At 48.5% G+C, this 20,589-nt stretch overlaps 1 protein-coding gene across 2 annotated transcripts; it reads right to left on the bottom strand.

Annotated features, from left to right (window-relative positions):
* Nucleotides 1-279: 279 nt before the first annotated feature.
* On the bottom strand, nt 280-19,926 carry GNG12 (G protein subunit gamma 12). 2 transcript variants are annotated; one of them, XM_027651782.1, is made up of 4 exons: nt 19,829-19,926; nt 11,718-11,775; nt 2,820-2,936; nt 280-2,262 (listed from the first exon to the last, which is right to left on the bottom strand). In XM_027651782.1, the coding sequence occupies exons 3-4, from the start codon at nt 2,913-2,915 to the stop codon at nt 2,137-2,139; spliced, it is 222 nt and encodes a 73-aa protein (XP_027507583.1). In that variant the 5' UTR covers nt 2,916-2,936; nt 11,718-11,775; nt 19,829-19,926; the 3' UTR covers nt 280-2,136. The 2 variants fall into 2 exon arrangements, with proteins under 2 accessions (XP_027507583.1, XP_027507584.1); XM_027651783.1 differs by lacking the exon at nt 11,718-11,775 and having other exon boundaries at nt 19,829-19,900.
* Nucleotides 19,927-20,589: the final 663 nt, after the last annotated feature.

The following is a 20,589-nucleotide window of genomic DNA, read 5'->3' as shown; positions in this document are numbered from 1 at the left end:
CCCAAATGCTTGTTTTTTTCCCCAAAATCAGCCAGCTTGGCCAAGGGGAGAGAGAGGCAGCATGACGATGCACCATAGTGGGGTGGCACGGCAATGCGGCACGGTGGGGCATCCCCATGGCACCCCACAGGTTTCTCTCAATACCTGTGGATAGCCTCATTTCTCCTTTTTTAAAAAATTCTACAAGAACAGAGGCTGTATTTTCCCTAAATTTTACAATTCCTAGGGTTTGTCCTGGGAATACTTACAGCAAAAAGCAAAATGCAAACGTAACAGCTCCAGATTTCACATGTCCCTATATATTATATATAAAAAATAGTGAGTTCACCGAATATCTATAGATTAAATGCTGTCAGATGCAAGCTGATGTGCTGGATCACCAGAGTCTCACTGCTGGATTTCTGGCTGGATCACACGGCTGGATCACCCACCAGGGCCCCACATTTTGATCACAATCCAGGGTCCCAGAGCTGGATCACCACCCAGCCCCCATGGTGAGCTTTATTCAAGGGCAGACACAAAGAAGGCAGACACAAAGAGCCCCCCTGCAGCCACAATGGGGAGCTGGTTTTGGGCTGGGAGCAGGGATCTCTAACCAAATAAACCTACAGATTCCTGTGGGAACACCAGATTGCTGGGAAGACAATAATCAGGTAACAGTATGAGGTTCTTTCCCTCCCTGCACCCCATGTACCTGCCTGGCTACCTCTGGGCACAGCTGGAATTCTCAACAGCTACAGCCTTGAAACCCCAAACTGAGTAATTAACTGAGCTCATTAATTCTACCTATGTGTGTGATAAAATGATAGACACAAACACAATAAAAAAGAATCAGTGTGGAGCTACATTATTGTTTTCTTCAACTGCCTCTAGAAAAATACTCTATAAAAATAATCTGCACGTAGGAACAGGATAAGCAGCACAATTCTCTGTCAGGCTGATTTTGGAGCTCTTTGTCAAAGAGCCTTGTTAAACAAAGATATAAGTTCTCAATATATATCAATAGTGGGTCTATAATTTCATATAGAAATGACAAATATGCAACATAAATGACAAGTAGTTAATAAAGTCTGTAAATATCCTCACAGAAATGCAGTTATGGCAGATCACAACTTCAGCAGGATGCAGAAAAGGACATTTGCAGCCAACTGAAGTCAGTATTATTTTCAAACCCTTCCAAATTTGCTGTTAATATGCAATATTTGCATAAATACAAAGTTTATGTATATATATATATACACAGGCACATGAAGAAAGACTTTTTTATTATGTGTATATATAAAATATATACTTGATGAAAAGGCCCTCCAATTATAAATGCAGAACCACAAGCTGAATATAATTTGGCATTTTTCCCCTTTAAAAATGAATTTTTTTTTAAAAAAGAGTCAAATTCTGACTCCCTGCACAGAATGTGACAGGGATTGTGAGTGAGGGCAGCATTCTTTCCTGCCAGGGCAGTTCCAGACTTCCATTCTTTTGACAGGATGGTTTTTATACTAACATGGATTTTAAATTAGAGAGGAAAATGCAGAGCAGCAGAATCCAAGCTGAAAATTCTGCTTTTTCAACTCTTAAAAAGCAGAAAAAGCAATCTGCAGGTCTCTGATTCTCAACTCTCCACTGGGAAGAGAGGCCAGCAGGAGGAACGTTGTGGCACAGCTTCCTGGAGCTCCTCAGCAGCTGCTACAATCATTTTGCAAGGTAGTTTTTTTGCTAGAAAATGCACTTTAAGTGTACCTGTGCACGAACTGGTGCTGCCAGCACAGGCACACCCCCCCCCAAAAAAATTAATCATTTAAAAAAATGTAAACCCAGTGATGTTTCATCAGATCTCTACGACTTGGCCTCTGCTTTATCAGCAAAGCTCAGGCAACTTTGGTCTTGTTTGACTTGGCAAATGCAACCAGGACCCCCCTGTGCAGAGACCCCAGTGCTGCTCCCATTCCCTTGTCCAGGAAAGACATGAATTCAGCTTCCTAATAAAGATAAGGATCAGAAGGAACGCTTTGGAAAGCTTAAGGACTTAGACACATGGTAAAAGAGCAGCCGCTCCGAGCCAGGGAACGGCTGGGACCTTACGGAGTGTTGGTGCTTGGCCTTGCCTAGGTGGGCTGGGGAGGAGTTGCCCCTCTCCTATAACAAAATGCAGGTTTTCTTGTCCTTGAAAGGGTTCTCAGAAGCAGGAATGCCCATGAGCAACGGGTCCTTCTTGGCGTGTTCCTCACAGTACAGCATCAGGTCTGCCGAGGCTTTGGACACCTGCAGGAGACAGGGAAAAATAAACAGAGAACAGAGTTTCCCATGGGAACAGGATCAAAGGTGCTGAGAGCTGTGATGGGTACAGAGTCCCTGTCAGGGATGGGAGAGGTACTTGGAGATAGACATATTCTGTCTCCTTGCTTCATCCTCAGGGAGGAGGAAAGGATGGACCCCACTGCTCTTTGGGATTCATTTGCGGCACCAGGTAAAGGTTCCATCTGGCTCCTACACAGAAAACTGGGAATAAACAGAAGGGGGTTCAAAATAATACAGTGGGTTGTAATGAGGAATTTCTCATCTATCCTGCAGTGACAGGGAAGAAAACGGGGGAGAAGGTTCCTGCTGCCAGAGGGCAGGGTTAGATGGGATACTGGGCCACAAGAACTGGATTTATTTACATTTGCTGAGCTGAAATGTTGATGTCACATTTTGAAATGGGAAAAAATCACTGAGCTGTGGGTGCACAGACACACACACACTTTGTTTATGTTGTCCTACAGCTGGAATGGGAAAAAAACAAGGAAAGAAAGGAGGGGTGAGGAAGGATGTGCTGTCACCTTTATCCTCTCTATTGAGGCTTCTATCCTGAGCTGCTGCACGGTCCTTCGGGCCTGAGCAATGTTGTTGGTCGTGGTGGCTGTTTTGCCAGACATTTTCAGTGGAGCAGGGAAGTTCTGTTTGAAAAGACAGTGGGTTATTTTTCCAGAAGGTGGCACAGCACCTTAAACAGCTTTTACACAGAGGCATCCACGACACACTGCAAAAAGGGCATTTTTTTTTTTTTTTGTCATTAGGACACTCAACAGGACCAGGCAGTTGAGAAACAGCTCTGGAAGTAAAACATCCTCCAAAAAAAAACCATGGAGCTTCTGTGCAGGTTTCTGCCCCTTGGCTGAGCCAGTGGCAGTGAGGAGGATGGGCAGAGCCATGGTTGGTCTGGCAAAAATTCCAGCACAGCTTTGGCAGCACAGATTTGCAGCTCCCCATGGGCTTCCAGGAGAGCCCAGTGTGTACCAGGATCCATGTGCTTCCCTGAGCACATGGAAGGAGACTTGCTCCTGAGCCCACCAAAGAGCAAGGAGTGAGCCAGGATAGAACCATGGAATCATTTAGGTTGGAAAAGCCCTCTCAGATCATCGAGTTCAACTGTCCTCCAGCACTGCCAAGGCCACCACTGACCCATGTCCCCATGTGTCACATCCATACAGCTTTTAAATCCCTCCAGGGATAGGGACTCCACCACTGCCCTGGGCAGCTGTGCCAGGGCCAGACAGCCATTTCTGTGAAGAAATAATATCCATAGCACAGGCTGATCTCAGCATCCCTGACTGTTTCATAGAGGCTCATGGTGGAGCAGACACCCACTTGCAGCCCATGGAGGGACTGAGGACTGTGCAGCATTGCATTCCCAAGGATATCCCTACAGGCATTGCAGCAGCCAAGAGCTTAGTGCTAAATTAGCCCAGTGCTAAATGTCCAAGGCCAGGCTGGACAGGGCTTGGAGCAATCTGGTCTAATGGAAGGTGTCCCTGCCCACAGCAGGGGGTGAAACAAGAGGAGCTTTAAGGTCCCTCCCAACCCAAACCAGCCTGTGATTCCAAGTTATTCAGGTCTCCAGGTACCCAGAGAGCCTGTTTGGACCAGCCCTGCCCATGTCACTGCCCTGTGTCACAGTCTCTAGAGGACTCTGCACAAACCCTGCTGCTTGTTTTCCACAGCTCCACAAGGAAAATTGGCTCCATGGGGCTGTGCTTGAATCATGTATGGCAATACAGTGACCTGAGTCCAACATGACTCTGTGTGACCTTTCCAAGCGCTGCCCACAGCGGTTCCTGCAGGATTCAGGTTTCTCTCACCTCAGCCTGGGGAGCAGGGGTGTTTTCCAGGCAGTGCCCATGCCTGCCCAGCTAACTGGGAACAGCATTATCCTGCTCTGAGTCCCCATTTTGGGGGGAAAATTCTTGGAAAAGCTTTGGGCAGAGGAATTGCTAAGTGACAGGTAACACCACCTGCTCAGGCTCAGGTAGGAGGGACATTCACACCTGACATTTGGTATCAATAAAAACTTATTTCCTAAAGCAAATATTAAGAACATGCTCCTGCAGATCCATGTGGATCCATGGATGTTCCACCTCTGTAACAACCTGACCCCTGGTCTGCGTCAGTCCTGTGCTGCCCCAGCTCCCCACAAAGACCTCACGGCCCAAAAATATCCCCCAGGTTGTGCTCCAGAGATGTCACCTATGGAGTGAGTCACAAAGGATTCACTGCTCACCACCCATGGGAGGGAATTCAAAATTCAAAAAGCCAACAGAATTTTTCCTCTGTAGCGTTCCCGCTACGGCACGGGTTTAGCCCAGGACAAAGCACTTGTGGAATCATAGGATCCCAACTACTTTGGGTTGGGAGGGACCTTAAAGCTCATCCAGTTCTACCCCCTGCCATGGGCAGGGACACCTTCCACTAGACCAGGTTGCTCCAAGCCCTGTCCAGCTTGGCCTTGGACATTTAGCACTGGGTTAATTTAGTCCCTGCAGTTTTCACTTACTATATTGAAAAACTGTGGTGTGAAAAACCCAAACCAAAGCAATTAATTTTTATCAAGTAATGCATGCAGCTCTGAGAAGATAGCTCAGGATTTTCTAATTCCTGTAATTTTAGTACTTTTATAAAAAATAAATAAACATAGGGTTTAAAAAATTATTGCAAAATTAAAAGATAAACCATTCTTCTCTTGTTTTACTGGGGCAAGACCAGTGTTCCCTTCCCCAGCTCCAAATCCCTTTTTTCAACTGGAGAGGTTTGAATCTTTGGATCCCTTTCCAATCTCCATGGATGACCTCCTTAGGAAAGTTCCAGTGCTTATTTTCCCAGCTGGTTAGCTTTGTTAATAAATTAGATTTTTTTTTTAAAAAAAAGAGAAAACGCAACCCAAACCATAACATTTGAAAATTAAATTGCCGTATTTCCCCATCTTCAAACAAACACAAGCCTTAATACTCCTCCTAAGATCACTAAATCTCTTTTACAGAGAGATTTACAAACAACTAGGTCAGCACCCAATAATACTGTTTTCCCTCTGAGTTCCTGGCAACTGATCCGAGCTGCTGTGGCCTCCTGGAGCCACCGGATTTCTCCCAGGATGCACTGGACTTCAGAAAACTCCTCAGATTTAAATTGGTGGTGTCCACAGCTCTGCAGAACTTGGGTGTTTGTGCCCTTGGAGCTGTGGGTAAGGTTTTCTGAGGTAGGGAAGTCTCCCAAGAGAATGAAGTCACTCTCTAAAGAAATGACCGTGCGGTCGGAGAGGGCACCGCTCCGATTTCTAGGAAGCGAATCCTCATGCTCAGCAGGCTGAGTCAAAAGCAAAGATATCCCAAGAGCCTGACTCATTCCAATACTTTCCCATCAGGATTTCTCCTGTTCCAGCACTCACAGTCATGACTATTCATTCTGTGCTAAATGGACCAAAATAAATTTCCAACAAGTTTTTCCACTCACCACCTAAGACAAAACACAGCTGGTGCTCAAGGCCAGGTTGGACAGGGCTTGGAGCAACCTGGGATAGTGGAAGGTGTCCCTGCCCATGGCAGAGTTGGAACTGGATGGGCTTTAAGGTCCCTTCCAAACCAAACCATTCCATGATTTTATGGTGACAAAGCTGAACGAAGGTTTGCTGGATCCAAGGTTGGTGGTGACAGAGATTCCTAAACCCCAGAGCAGCTGTGGGCATGGTGGCAATTCTCACTTGTCTCTGACTCACAAACTAAAATGAGACAAAAGAATCAGTCTACCCAACAGCTTCTTTGGCCATCACCCCCTGCCATGGGCAGGGATACCTTCTACTAGACCAGGTTGCTCCAAGCCCCGTTCAACCCGGCCTTGGACACCTCCAGGGACGGGGCAGCCACAGATTCTCTGGGCAACCTGTGCCAGGGCCTCACCAGTCCCACAGGGAAGAATTTCTTCCTAATTTATCCATGGAAAACTGAGACCAGTGTTTGTTCAGATGAGGTGGATGCTCAACAACTGCACTTTGCCAGTGAAAGGGAAAAACACATGACTCCTCCAGCGTAATTCCTGAAGGCCACACACCTGCGCTTTTTCCTTCCTTGAAATACCTGCAAATGGGTGGAGCTGCCCTCTTCCCTAGAAAACCCCTGTTTTTCCAGGCCTTGTCCTGTTTCTTTCCACAGGCTTTAGGTAATGACATGACCATGCAGCAGGTCCCCAGATCCACCTCGTCTTGAGCTTTGAACTTCAGCTCCAATGGGATTATTAAATCTCAATCTATCTTTTTAACTCTTTTAGATCCAGGACTTACACAGCACCTGCAGAGTGACAGGTAATTAAATCACCACTGATAAAGCACGGCCGAGAATCTCCCAGCAGCTCTGCCTGGCAAACAGCTCCCAGTTTGCTCCAGTTATGTAAAGCCAGCCCATACTGGAGTGCCGAAGGCTCAAAAGGGTGAAAGGGTGTCTTGTTACTGTTTCTCTTGAAATAAAACAGCTTTTAAGGTGAATAACTAAAAACTGTAAATCCATAGAGTGGACTGAACAAAACATAAACTGACAACTACAGCACGTACAAGGTACTCCATCAGCTGCTGGTTTTCCAACCTCTGGTTTTCCAGGGTGTCAGCCCACAGCTGGGGGTCAGCACGGATCTAAAGTTACAGCTAATCTGTAAATGCAGATTTCAAAGGCCTCTCCGTTTTCAGAGCCACAGTCCTGCTTGTGGAGGACAGGGCAGTGAGGTGGAAATGCCTCTGGGCTGGGCAGGCTCCAAATTCAGCAAGGAAACAGAAGGAAAAGAAGGACACAAGGTGTTCTAAATCCTTGTTTGGAAGGACATGAGCCTTCAGGGTGACTCCTGACCCCACTGTGATCCCTCCTCACCCTTGGTTCAGGTGCCTTGCCCATGGGACAGGGAGGGAGCACCCCAGGGAGTCACCACTGCTGCTGCTCCCACATGGAATGTTTGGATGATGCTGCCCACTTGAGCCTGTTGGATAAACCATGGAAACTGTTCTGCTTTTCCTAAAAACACAGGAACGGGGGAAGAAAAGAAGGACAAAAGCAGTCGGACAAGTCCAGAACTGCTGCTCCAGCTCATTCCCTGCTCTGAGCTGGGGGGAAGCTCATGCCAGGCATGGCTGCTGCTCTATTCCCAACACAGGGAAGCAAACACTTCCTAAGGAGCTGCTCAGAGGTGCCAGCTGGCATTTCTGCCCCAAACCCACCATCACATGGTACCTCAGGACATTGTGTTTAGGGTTTCAGCGATTCCACAAAGAACTCTGCTGGCTTACAAGTGAAACTGTTCCCAGTCCTGCAACCTCCCTGATCTTTGCTGGAAGGATTTTAAGCTGTATCTGATTTGTGTATCACCACCACTAGTACAGGCTCTGCTTGATGCCCCACAGCCCTGCCTGAAAACCATTTTACTCCCCACACTATCCTCCCTGGCATCCCTTCCCCACTCTGCCTTCAGCTGGGACCCTGCAAACAATCTGGGAATAACACACCATGGAACCCCAAATCCAGTTGCCTCCTCTTATTGGCTCACACTCCCCAGAGCTCTCAGGAATAAAAAGCCAGAAGCTCCGAAGTCAATTTTGCTTCTGAAAATGCAGAGATTTGTTGGGCAGGAAGGTGGCTGGAAGGAGGAAGAGGGGCTGCAAACAGCATGAAGAGGCACCAGACAAGGCCAGTCCTCATGGAGAGCGGGGAAGAAGAGCCGTGATGGCCCCTGGAGGGGTGGCATAAGGAGGGGCTGATGCCAGAGCCTCTCTCCAGCACCTCTCCCATGCGCAGGGGCAGGACATGAGGTAAGGTTTTAGTGGGTTCCTGCACGTGCCACTTTCCCAGGAGCTTGTGTGGGAGCAGGAGGGCTGGAGGCCGGTTGGGACTTGAATGGTGGAGGTTGGTTTTACTACAGGGTGCTCAGGAGCAGGTTTGTTACAACTTGCAGAACCCAAAAACTCTCCCAGTCCAAGCCAAGAGGCCAATGCTGACATTAAAAGCAGGTTGCAGAAATAAACCAATCCATTCTGAGGGCACATCAGAGCACAACCAGGTACAGCAACGGATGAAAGAGCTGCACACAAGCATCAAAATAATCTGTATTTGTGATACTTTCTGGACTTGATTTTTAAATATTTAGATCTCCAATGGAAGAATGTGTCAGAGGAATCTCAGTGTGCCTGGTACTGCCTTCTGCCAACATGTGCCGCAGAGCATTTGGCGTCCCAGCAAGTGCTGACATGTCCCCTCCCAGATCCTGCACACCCCGGAACACAGTGGCACCTGGCACGAGGTGACCCACAGGGAGGGTGGGAGAGGCACAGGGTCCCTGATGGTAGCAGCAGGTGAGAGGGAGAAGTATCCAGGGATGCCTCTGCCCACCTGAAACCCAAACCCAAACCCCTGGAGGGTGCTGCTTCCCACCCAACATGGACGGAGTCAGGAGCTGAAGGAGGTACCTCAGCCTGGCAGGACAGGCAGCGGGCCCGAGGGTTTTGCGAAGGACTTGGGAAGCCTAGATGTGCAATAAGTGTGGAAAAGAAGTGGAAGGGTTGGCATGGAGGGAGGAGGGTGAGCAGCTCCCGACCCTGCACGCGTGTCCCCCCAGCCACTCTCTGAGAACGCTCCTTATCACACCTATACCTTCCACGTAAACACCATAAATACTACAAAAGCTCTTCACGCTGCTCTGCCAGAACCAGGGACCCACTGTCCCAGCTGTAACCCTAATTAGAGAGCACAGGAACGAGCCAGGCACGTTCCACACTCCTCCTGCTCCAACCGGTTGCTCTGCTCCAAGAAGGAAAGAGCACTTCCAGCAAAACAGCCCCTTCCCGGTTCACTCAGCCTTGGCGCCTGCGCAGGGTGAGCCCAGCCTCGAAAACCCTGCTCTGGAAATGCAGCCAACCTCGTTTTTCCAGTGGTGGGTGCAGCCAAAGGGAAAACCCAGGGCTGGCAGGGCTCTGCTGGCCTGATCCCTGCATGGGGCCGTGCTGACACCCAGTGGAAACACGGGTGCTGGAATCATTTGCCACACTACCAAGGAGAATGGAAAATAAACCTGGGCAGCTGGAAAACACCAGAGTCCTGCCCTCTGCAGGAAAATAGAACTGAATGGTAAAATGAAAGAGGAATTAGAGATGCTTTTGGGTCATTTCTCTTTTTAGGATACTCCATGCCTGGAAGTGTCCAAGGACAGGTTGGATGGGGCTTGGAGCAAGCTGGGATAGTGGAAGGTGTCCCTGCCCATGGCAGAGGGTGGAATCAGATGGGCTTTAAGGTCCCTTCCAACCCAAACCATTCTGTGATTCCATGATCCTCATACCCCACACGATGGATGGACAAGGTGGTGGGATACACCAGAGTTTCCCAGGAGGACCAGGAGCCACTTGAGCACTTTGCAGATTGAACACAGCACCCACAGTGCAAACCTCCCAGGAAAAGCAGCGGCAGGGATCACCCATGACCTCCCCACTGGCTCCAGGGGTAGCAGACTCCTGCTCCCTTGTCCTCCCTCAGCACAGCCCCAGTCAAGGCCGTGGTTCTGGTGCCTGCAGGAGCTGCTCCCATCAGGGATGGATCATCTGTGGCTAGAAGAAGCTTTCTGCTCCTACTCCACACCTACCACAAACCAAACTGTGAGGAGTAGCTCCCTGGTTCCTGGCAGGTGAGAAGGACTGGATTTTTAAATAGGTATCAAGCAAGAGTTAAAATCACAGCACAAATATTTTATACACAGTAGAAAGAGTTTGAGTTAGGTAAAAGAAAACACAATCCTCCCCAGACAAAACTAACTGCTTCAGGTACTGGAGAGTCCACACTATGACACAGGGAACCTAAAACATGTGGCAGCTGCAGGACTTGGGGAAAGATGTGAGTGCTTTGGGATGCACACCGTGCACAGCACCACAGCCAAAGGGATCGGGGGCCCCAGATTTCAAACCCATTTTTACAGCAGAAAAGCTACAGCAAGGACAAACTCTGCTTCCATGCTCCTCTCAGAAGAGGTGCAGGAGTCAGGGCTGGGTTAGCAATGGGAAGTCTGGACACAGATACACCTGGTTTACACAGAGGTTAGCAGCCCATCAGTGCAAATGGAGAATAAAAGCCCCTTAGAACACAGAACACCACCTTCTGATGTTTCCTTTTTCAGAGAATTTACACTTGGGAATACTGAGAGATTTTACAGTGGAGATCTTTTTTTTTCAGTTATAAACAATGCTGTCAGTATCTTAATTAGTCCTTTTGAAACAGATTAAAAACCATAAAATACTGTGAAATGTAAGGAAACAGACAAGTCCCAAGACAATCAACTGGATTTGGTATTCTGGGTGTTTAATTAAGGTTGTGTTCCTTCATAACCTCCATCCCACAAGTTACTGCAGTACCATCCTGCTGATCAAACCTGGGCCACAGCTCCGTTTGATTTTCAAAGTCAGCCTTCATTATGTGATTCTGTCAAACCCAATGTACATGTTGGGAGATGAGTAGTGGAAAAACCTGCTTTTATTTTCCTCTGCATTTTTTTCTGACTTAACTTCTTGTATCTTTGGTACACATGAAAGCCATGAAAAGTAACTTCTAGATCAAGGTTCCTTTGAAAAACATCTGAGCAATATTATTTTAAAGACATCAGCCTGAAGCCATTGGAAAAGACAATGAACCACAGGGCAGTTTATCCACAGAAGGTCCTTGTTTTTCCCCACAGGGCACTCCCCAGCTAAATCCCACCAGAAAAGACACGCAAACTACTAAGAGACATTTGCAAAGACACTTTTAGCTGTATGAAAATCAGCTCCTCTTACAGCATGTAAAGCAGGAGTGGTCTGTGATTAAACTCCAGACTGAAAGTCACGGGATGCAGTTTGGCCTCAGGTTCTGTGACCTTCAGCAAATTCCTTCGTCTGCAAGAGATAAAGCCGAGGACGCAGGCGGGAGATGTTCTGGGAAGAACTCTGTGGGGCTCAGCTCAGAGAACTGGAAGGGTGCAAACGATTTCACCAGCTTCCTGGTTACAAGAATTTATCAAAGCACCTATTTTTCAGGATGGGGTGAATATAGGAAGAATTTGTATGATGATACGGTCAAACAAAATGCATGTAACACAGCAGAGGCAGAAATGATGAAGACTTGCATGTTGCCCCTTCCTTACTGGGGGAATAAACAAGAAAAAGCCTAATTTCCATGGGAGAAGCAGGTGGTTTTGCCCCATAAATTCAAGTCAGTTAAAACCCAAGGTGAATAGTGTGAGCAACCAGTACTGCCAACACCTAGCTGGTGCTGTCCTTGTAGCTCTCCTCCACAAAGTTGCCAAGTATTTCTATTTGTTTTGCTCCAGAAGAAAATTAAATCGCTAGAGTCTGGGACTTGTTGTGCTGCTTTATATTTTGCGTAAAAGGAAGGAACAAGAGTGGACTGGAAACTCACCTACATAGGCAGACTTGCTACCTGTCCGGCTTGCTTTGATTTTATCGGTGTAATGATCCTGAAACAGAGTAAAATAAAAATTATAAGGACTTCATAGCGCAAGAAAGCCAAAGCTGAGGGGGTTTGGCACTTGTGGTTTAATTCTAGTCACAAAAACTACAGTATTTTGCGATTGGCCTGGCTGGAAAATCTACCTCAGACCTTTCTTATTGCCAGTTTCCCTACTTCCCTTCTCAAGGACACGGCCACGGGCACCCAATTCCCTCTGGCCCCCTCCCAGATGGGAATGAAGGGAACAAGTTTACACAGATTTGGGTGCTGCCGGCATGGCTCCTCCTGGAGCCCACGTTCTGAGGGACAGGTCCCACCCAGACCTGGGGCAGGTGAGTCTAGAGGCAGCTACTGGAAAAGCCACTGACTCTAAAACGAGTTTAACTACTCAAAGTAGAAGTCAGAGCAGGTTTAGTTAAGCACCACCGTAGCCAGTGTTGAGAACACGTAGAACCTGTGGCTGCCCCCATCCCTGGAAAAGTTCAGGGCCAGGTTGGATGGGGCTTGGAGCAACCTGGTCTAATGCAAAGTGTCCCGGCCCACGGCACGGGGTGGAACAGGATGAGTTTTGAGGCCTCCTGCAGCCCAAACCATTCCAGGATTACTTTGCCCCTGGAGACTTCTCTGACCTGTAAACCTCCACTGAGATATTCCAGCAGCTGGGCTTAATTCCCTGGAGAAACAAATCTGACAGTCCATGTTCCCTATAGAGGCCTTTACACACCCAGAAAAAAACCTGGAATTATAACAGTCCGAAAACATACAAGTTCTGCTACCAGATCCTGTTCACTGTTGCAAGACTGGCAAATCCAGAGTATACCATATTTGACAACATTCCTAAATTTTTATTGTAAAAAATTATAATTTTTAACTATAACAATTCAACAATTCAATGAAGGCAGCAATTTTTTAGGAGTGTTGGCCATGAATGACAGTGGAATTGGGCACCTGACAAGCACAACTTGGCATTGCCAAAAACAGAAACCAGCAACTGAAGAGGCGAGATCCAAAGGGTTATTTATTTAAACCATCCCCCTACAACACAAATACAGATCAAGTTGGCTGCCTTCATGCTACAGGTGAAAGAGAATTATGGAATGGTTTGGGTTGGAAGGGGCCTTTAAAGCCCATCCAGTTCCACCCCCTGCCATGGGCAGGGACACCTTCCACTAGATCAGGTTGCTCCAAACCCATCCAAACTGGCCTTGGACACTTCCAGGGATCCAGGGGCAGCCACAGCTTCTCTGGGCAACCTGTGCCAGGGCCTCACTACTCTCACAGCCAACAATTCCTTCCCAATATCCCATCCAACCTTGACCTCTGGCAGTGGGAAGCCATTCCCCCTTGTCCTGTCTCTGCAGGCCCTTGTCCAAAGTCCCTCTCCAGCTCTCTTGGAGCCCCTTTAGGCACTGGAAGGGGCTCTAAGCTCTCCCTGGAACCTTCTCTTCTCCAGATGAACATCCTCAGCTCTCCCAGCTTGTGAAGGTGATAAAAACCATAAGGTGATGGGAATTCTGTGGGAACTGGAGCAGGGACTGTATTTACAAGTAAAATTATCTTTCCTTTTCCTCTCCTGGCTGTGCTGCTGCTGGAAGCCCATTCACTGCAATCCCCACACAGGTGTGCAAGTATACACAGCAGGTTCTAAATCCAGTGACTGATAATCCAAAATGGGTTGGCAATTTCTCTGTTCCCCTTTCCTGGAATTCCTACTGCACATTTGCACACCTCTGTGCCCCTGTAGATACACCCACTGTCCCTGCACTGCAGAGCTCAGATTGGAGGCTCCGGGCATTTACTGAGCTGGCAGAGGAGCCAGGGCATGGATACCTCATTAAGCAGGGCATGGCAGGATCCAGTATTGCTACGGACACTCTTTGGAGGGAAAGCAACCATCAGTTGCCAAGGACTGGTGGAGCTCTGGCACCAAGCCCTGGCACCACTCCACACCCGCCCAAGTCACACCACGAGCTACGACGGGCTCGGAGAAGCCACAGCAACACAGCTCCCTCATTCCCAGGAAATGAAGAGGAAAAAAAACCACCAAAAGTTCCCAAGGGATGGTCCTTAGCAAGGCAGGGAGGTGGCAGGCAGCACAGACAGTGTCCCCTTTATAATCACATGCCACTTCCTGTGCTGGAAACGGGATCACAGTTTTAACAGGTGCTGTTAAAATCACTGTATGGAGGAGGAAAATAAATTGTGTTAAAACAGAGACTGTCTTGCCACAGCCAGTCCTTGTCCCTGTGCCAGGCTTGTCCAGTTCACATCCAGCAAGGAAACAAAAATAAATGTCACATGTAAACTCCTTCACAGACGTGTGACCGCTGCATAAAATCAAAGTTTAATGGAAAAACTGCTGCTTTGCTTTGCTTATCTGTGCAAGTTCTCATTCTGCTCACTCACCCTGAAAATTGTTAAGGAAAAATAAGAAAAAATTCAATACTGACTTGTGCATCCTGAGGGAGATCAAAACACAGTCAAAACAATCACAGATCAGAGGGAATGGTTTGGGCTGGGAGAAACCTTCAGGGATCCAGTCCAACTCCAGCTTTAAATGCATCTGAAAACTAACTCTGGCTCCCGGGGTCACTTCCCTCCTCAGAGCCACGGAGACTCCATATTCCTGCCTAATCAAAGCTCCAATCAAACTAGTCATAAAAACCCACAAACTCGACATTGCTGGCATAGTTTGAGGCTGGCGTAATGCACCCCTCCAAAATCCTGCATTCAGAGGTCAGGCCATGTTCGGGAAGGAATAAATCAGGGAAGGACATGTGGGAGAGAGATGAGAAAATTCCATGGCTGGACAGTTCCCAGTCCCTCCAGCCAAGGCCGGCAGCATCAACCTGAGTCCTCCTGCTCCATGGGCCCTGGCAGGCAGCTCCAGCTGGAGCATCCCTGCTGTGCAGGATGGATGCCTTGTTGTTTACTGCAAGATAAACCTTATGTTGTTTACAGCAACATAAACCACAGTCAGTCAGGAAAAAGATATTCCATCTTCCAAAATCATCAGTGACACTTTCTGCTTATCCCAGCTCCAAGCTTAGACCAAAAAGTCTGACTTGAAGCTACAAACAGAGATGAAAATGTAATTTGGGATCTGCTCAAACTTACAGCAACCACAGAATCCCAGACTGGATTGGGAGAAAGCTCAAAAAGTTCATCTCATTCAATCCCCCTGCCATGGGCAAGGACACTTTCCACTATCCCAGGTTGCTCCAAGCCCCACCCAGCCTGGCCTTGGACACTTCCAGGGATGGGGCAGCCACAGTTTCTCTGGGTAACCTGTGCCAGGGCCTCCCCACCCTCACAGGGAAGAAATTTATCCCTGATATCTCACCCAAACCTGCCCCGGAACTGAATTTCTTGCACTTCACTGCAGTATGGCACAAAAATTAGCACAAATGCCTTTGGTGTCTGCTTGATTTTAACAAACAGAAAGGAAATCTTCTGGAAATACTCTGGCTAATCATCAATATGATTAATGACACAGAAAAGAACCTCTTTTTCGTCTGTGAACTGGGAAGATACTCACAGATACATCAAATATCTCAGTCACTGAGTAAACTGAAGCCCAAACAACAACAGAGGACAGGCATCTAAACATATCCAATGAGGGACTGACAGCCCAAGAAAGGCCTGCTGGAGACACTGCAATCAACTTCAAATTAAAACTTCAATGTATAAACAATCAGAATGTTCAGCTGTTTCTGCTGAACAAGGCCTCTCCTCTTAGGGCCACCCCCTGTCACCACCAAGTCCTCCTTGCAGAGCTTCCCAATCCTTCCTGTGGCAGTTCCTGCTCCACAAGACAGACCTGCAGCTTCCATAGGCACAGCAGTTTTCCCTGGTTCTCAGCTCACATTTTTCCCTTCCTATGACACTCACCAGTCCCTCCTGAGAACATCTCACATCATCCCTGGTTCAGGCAGCGAGGGCAGTGCTGGGTCCTAGGGCATCTCCTTATCACAATGATGGAAACTAGGAGGGAGGATTTTGCTCTCCTCAGCTTATACCACCAGAAAACTTCCTGGTTTTGTGCTCTGAGGAAGCTTTGGCACAAGGAAAGCCATCATTTAGAGAGGAAAATCAGGCAAAATCTCCCCCATGTGCTCCCACTGCCCCTGCTCAAGGAATGGTTAGGGGTGATTCCACAGAGCATCAATAGGATTGGATTGTGGGCTGCCAGAGCAGCCTGGATTGGGGAAACAGGCTGGGGAAGCAGGCTGCTCCCTTCCCAGTAGAACAAAGATGGGCTTTTCCACCTCCAAACACTTTGGAGAGCTGGTGTTGGAGGATCAGTACCCACACACTGAGCAAGGGCTCAGAGCTCATGCCATGTGTCGGGGTGGACAAAGGTTCAGATCACGTGTATGTCCCAAACCAGACGGTACCAAAAAGTGACCTGTCCCTGTACAGAAGGTTTGGAAAGACACAGGAGAAGGGATGGGGAAAAAATGCTGTAAACAAAGGGGGAGCAAGTCTGGTTCCTGCTTGAGTTGAGCTGAATGTTTAAACGAGGAGATGATCCCAGCAGCCACATCCTGCCCTCAACAGCGGCTGGAATACAAATAATCCTCATAACACACTTTTTTCCTTTTCCCTCCTCCCTCTGTAACTCTATCACATGCCAAGACACTGATATGGACACAGGAAGCTGAATATAAACACATTGCCTGTTTTACCAAATATTCAAAGGAACACAACTAAAAATACACAGCTGCTGGTGTCCATGAACATCCTAAAGCTCTGATCCACCCACGCTGGCTGGGGCCTCAGGAACCAAGGAGCTTGTATTTGGGGTACACTGCAGCCCAGGTCTGTTTTCATAGAATTTCAGACTGGTTTGGGTTGGAAGGGACCTTAAAGACATCTCCACTAGCCCAGGTTGCTCCAAGCCCTGCCCAACCTGGCCTTGGACACTTCCATGGATGTACCCTCACCATGCCCCCACCTCCCCTGGGTACCCTGACTGTTCCCTTCACCTTCCTGCTTCTACCTACCTCCATAAACACCATGGAGAATTCTACCATAACCCAGTCACCACAGGACTTCTGTAACTGCCTCTGCTCTTTCTGCTACTTTTCATCAACCCTTGTAAAACACGGAGTGAAAACTTTTTGCTTCTCTCACCAGTATTTTCTCTTCTCCTTCCCTTCCAAGTTTCTCCCCAGGTTATTCCTGGGAGCAAGAATTGATGCCAATCTCAAGGAGCCCCCAGCACTGACCATGTGATGAACACTGAGGTTTAGAAAACCGAGACCCAGTTGTGTAATATTGCAAAATTCAGCTAAGAGCTGCCCAATTCCAGCAGTGATTAATGTGGAGCAAATCCCGAGGGTCACCAAACATCTGCAGCTTCCATTTCCCAAGAAACGGCGAGTCCACAACAATCCTAAGGATCTAGGGGGACTTGCTTCCCATTTCATCCTAGCTAATGCAAGTGTCACTATAATTCCTACTTCTGCACAAGGGTATTTCTGTGTGAGGACACGAGACATGCAGCCTTCACCCACTCCCATGGTTTGTGTAAGCACAGATGAAGTTGCAGCAACACAATCCTCCCTGGAATACCGCTCCAAGCCTCGGCCAGGGCTCTGGTGGTGTTTTCCATGCTAACTATACACCCCTTGGGAAGTATTCCCTCTGTTCCCTGCAATGATCTCTGCTCTGGCAAAGGGGACAAAGGGAAAGGGCTGAGGAGAGAATTTATGGGGCTGTACCATGGATTTCTGGAGCAATTTGGACTTGCTTTTGCAACAGATTCTATCAGAGGGTTATGAATTGGGATTTGGGAAGCTGTGTCTGGGGAGGAAGGACATTCCCACCATGCAGAGCTGTTGTGTTCAGCATCTTCCACTCAACATTCCAGCAACATTTGCAGGGAAAGCAGAGCCATACAGAAAGGAGTGACAAGGACTTCTTAAAGGGGTAGATAGTGCCAGGATAAGTGGGAATGGCTTCCCACTGCCAGAGGGCAGGGTCAGATGGGATACTGGGAGGAAATCCTTCCCTGGGAGGGTGGTGAGGCCCTGGCACAGGTTGCCCAGAGAAGCTGTGGATGCGGATGCCTGGAAGTGTCCAAGGCCAGGTTGGACAGGGCTTGGAGCAACCTGGTCTAGTGGAAGGTGTCCCTGCTCACGGCAGGGGGTGGAACTGGATGAGCTTTAAGGTCCCTTCCAACCCAAACCATTCTGGGATTCCATAATTCATCCCAGGCCTTGCTACAGAGAACTTGTTGTAAATCTGGCTCAAATATTCCAAGTCTTTTGAGAAACAGAGCCTAGGAAATCACGAACTTTTAGTACTCATTAAAAAAGTTACTATATAGCCAAAGAGACATTATATTTGAAATAAGAGAAGTATCTGAAACCTACAGCACAACTCAATATTTGGATTTAATACTACCAAGAGACGAGAGATGCTGGAAGTGGCTCTGCTGTCTGGGAGCCCAAGAAACTCCTCCAGGATGACAGGAGAGGTTTGTTTTTAAAGGAAAAATCATCCATTGGCTGAGTGATTAGGAAACAAGCTCACCCCCAGCACCAGACCTCATCCACTGCTCTCTCTGGAGTTTATTGTTGCTTTAGCCCTCGATTAAAGATATCCGGCAATCCATCCCACGCCGGGATGAAATACGGGATTGAGAAGTCATTAACTTCATACTAATCCCTCAATCTCATTTAGTGGCACTGGAGTACCATCAAACATCAAATCCTCCCACTGCCCACTACTCACCCTTTACTCACAGAAATGTATTTCTAACCCAATTTACAGCCCAGATAAACACAAACAAGTAACATGTTCCTGATGCTGTGACCTCTAAGCTAATAAAAACACCAGATAATCCCCTGGCAAATCGCTGTGAATTCCATTTGAGGTGCCACACTAATCAAATCATGGAATATACTGAGTTGGAAGGGACCCACAAAGACTATCCAGTCCGACCCCTGGCCTGCCCAGGACACCCCAACAATCCCATCCTCTCCCTGAGAGCATTGTCCAAACCCTCCTTGAGCTCTGGCAGCCTTGGTGCTGTGACCACTGCCCTGGGGAGCCTGTTCAGTGCCCAGCCATCCTGTGGGGGAAGAACCTTTTCCTGATATTCCCCCTTGACACAGCTTCAGCCACTCCTGCTGGCTCCGCCTTCCCAAAAGAACCAGGCTAAAATCACAATATCCACTCAAAAAACCCTTCCCTCCCCCCAAAAAAGTAAAGAATTTAAGCTTGGAACAAAGTATTGCAATTTAAAAGTTATTAAAGTTCCAGGAGCTGGACTCAATGATCTGTGTGGGTCCCTTCCAGCTGAGGAGATTCTGCAATTCCCTGATTCTCAGTAAACTTGTTACTGCAACTGGGTGTGTGATCTCAGTATCAACACGAAACCTCCTCGACTAATGACGCTTCCCACTAATTAACCTCCTTCCCACACTCATCCCACAACTCCCCACAGGTGGGAAACTTCCTCCGTCAAGCAGAGCTCTGTGATTCCGAGGAAAACCCATCACCTGATGGCTGGGAATACTAAAATTGGTAAAATTTAAAGGATTTATCTGAAAGCTGTGGCTGCTCTGGTACAGTTGGAGCTGCCAGCTCTGGGTATCCATCAGTGCCATGGGGAAGGGCTGGATGGAGGGAAGGAGGCGGGAAGGAGGCAGGAAGGCCGTGCGACGCCGTCCTCAAGAAAAACGCCTATTTTAGTACTATTTTTACATAATTAAGCAGATTAGTTTTTACATAATTAAGCATATTTCGACCCATTCCGGAACCGCAAGCAACTTGTTGAACCACAGCACAACTGCGCGCTGCCTCCCACCAGGAATTCCCCTCTGGACAGAGGGAAAAGGGGGGGGGAAACATAAAAATCAACCAAACAAAAAAACCTTAAAAACACCCAGGCACTGCTCGGGCCCAGCCCACCCCGCCAGGCCCAGCAGCAAAAAAGGGGTCGGGCCGCCGCTTCCCGCTGCTCCGCCGGCTCCGCGCAGCCCGTCTAGGGCGGCAGAGCTCGGTATTCCCGGTGGGAACCCCCTCTGTCCCATTATCCCGGTACTCACCCACCACCGCTCCCGGTGTCTCCACGGGCGACGGGAGCGGGCGCGGAAGCCCCGCCCATCGCGGTGAGGCCCCGCCCACTCCGGGCCCGTCCCGCCCCAATGGGGCGGGGCCGGGAGAATGGTGGGCGTGGCCACCTGGGAGGTGACCGCGCCTCGTGTATCTCTAATCCAGGCGGAATTCCAAACCGGTTTGTCTTGTTCCAAGGTGGATTCAGGCGTGCCAGTGGTGTTTGGGAAGGGGTTGAGGTAGGGAAAGTGTGTCCGCGAGGGACTGGAGCGATGGTGGAGAATCCCTGGTGGTGGAGCGGTTGGAGCATCGCTGTTCCCCCTATCCTGGGAATTTTAGGAGGTAGGAGGAGGGCTGGCATCTGCAAGGGCTTGTCTGCTGCCCAAACCGGCCTGGCGTGCCTCGGCTTGTGCGGCTTTGATCCTGGAGTCACTTGGGAATACATTTGTCTCCAGAGGGAGGGGAGGGCGTGGATTAAAATTTAAATACAGGTTCCTGGGAGCTGCAGGAGGGAGAAGAGTTGGAAAATGAGGGTGGAAAAACACTGGCACAGGTTGCCTAGGGAAGCTGTGGCTGCCCCATCCCTGGAAGTGGCCAAGGCCAGGTTGGATGAGGCTTGGAGCAACCTGATCTAGTGGAAAGTGTCCCTGCCCATGGCAGGGGGTGGAACTGGATGGACTTTAAGGTCCCTTCCAAAATAAACTAAATGGGGGAAGCTGTTGTACCTATCACTCCAGCCCGAGTGTACCCTGGC

This window comes from Corapipo altera, unplaced genomic scaffold (assembly GCF_003945725.1).
Source record: "Corapipo altera isolate COAL_440 unplaced genomic scaffold, ASM394572v1 57, whole genome shotgun sequence".
Lineage (NCBI taxonomy): Eukaryota > Metazoa > Chordata > Aves > Passeriformes > Pipridae > Corapipo > Corapipo altera.
The sequence above is the reverse complement of the archived record's forward strand: the minus strand, read 5'-3'. Positions and strand labels throughout refer to the sequence as shown.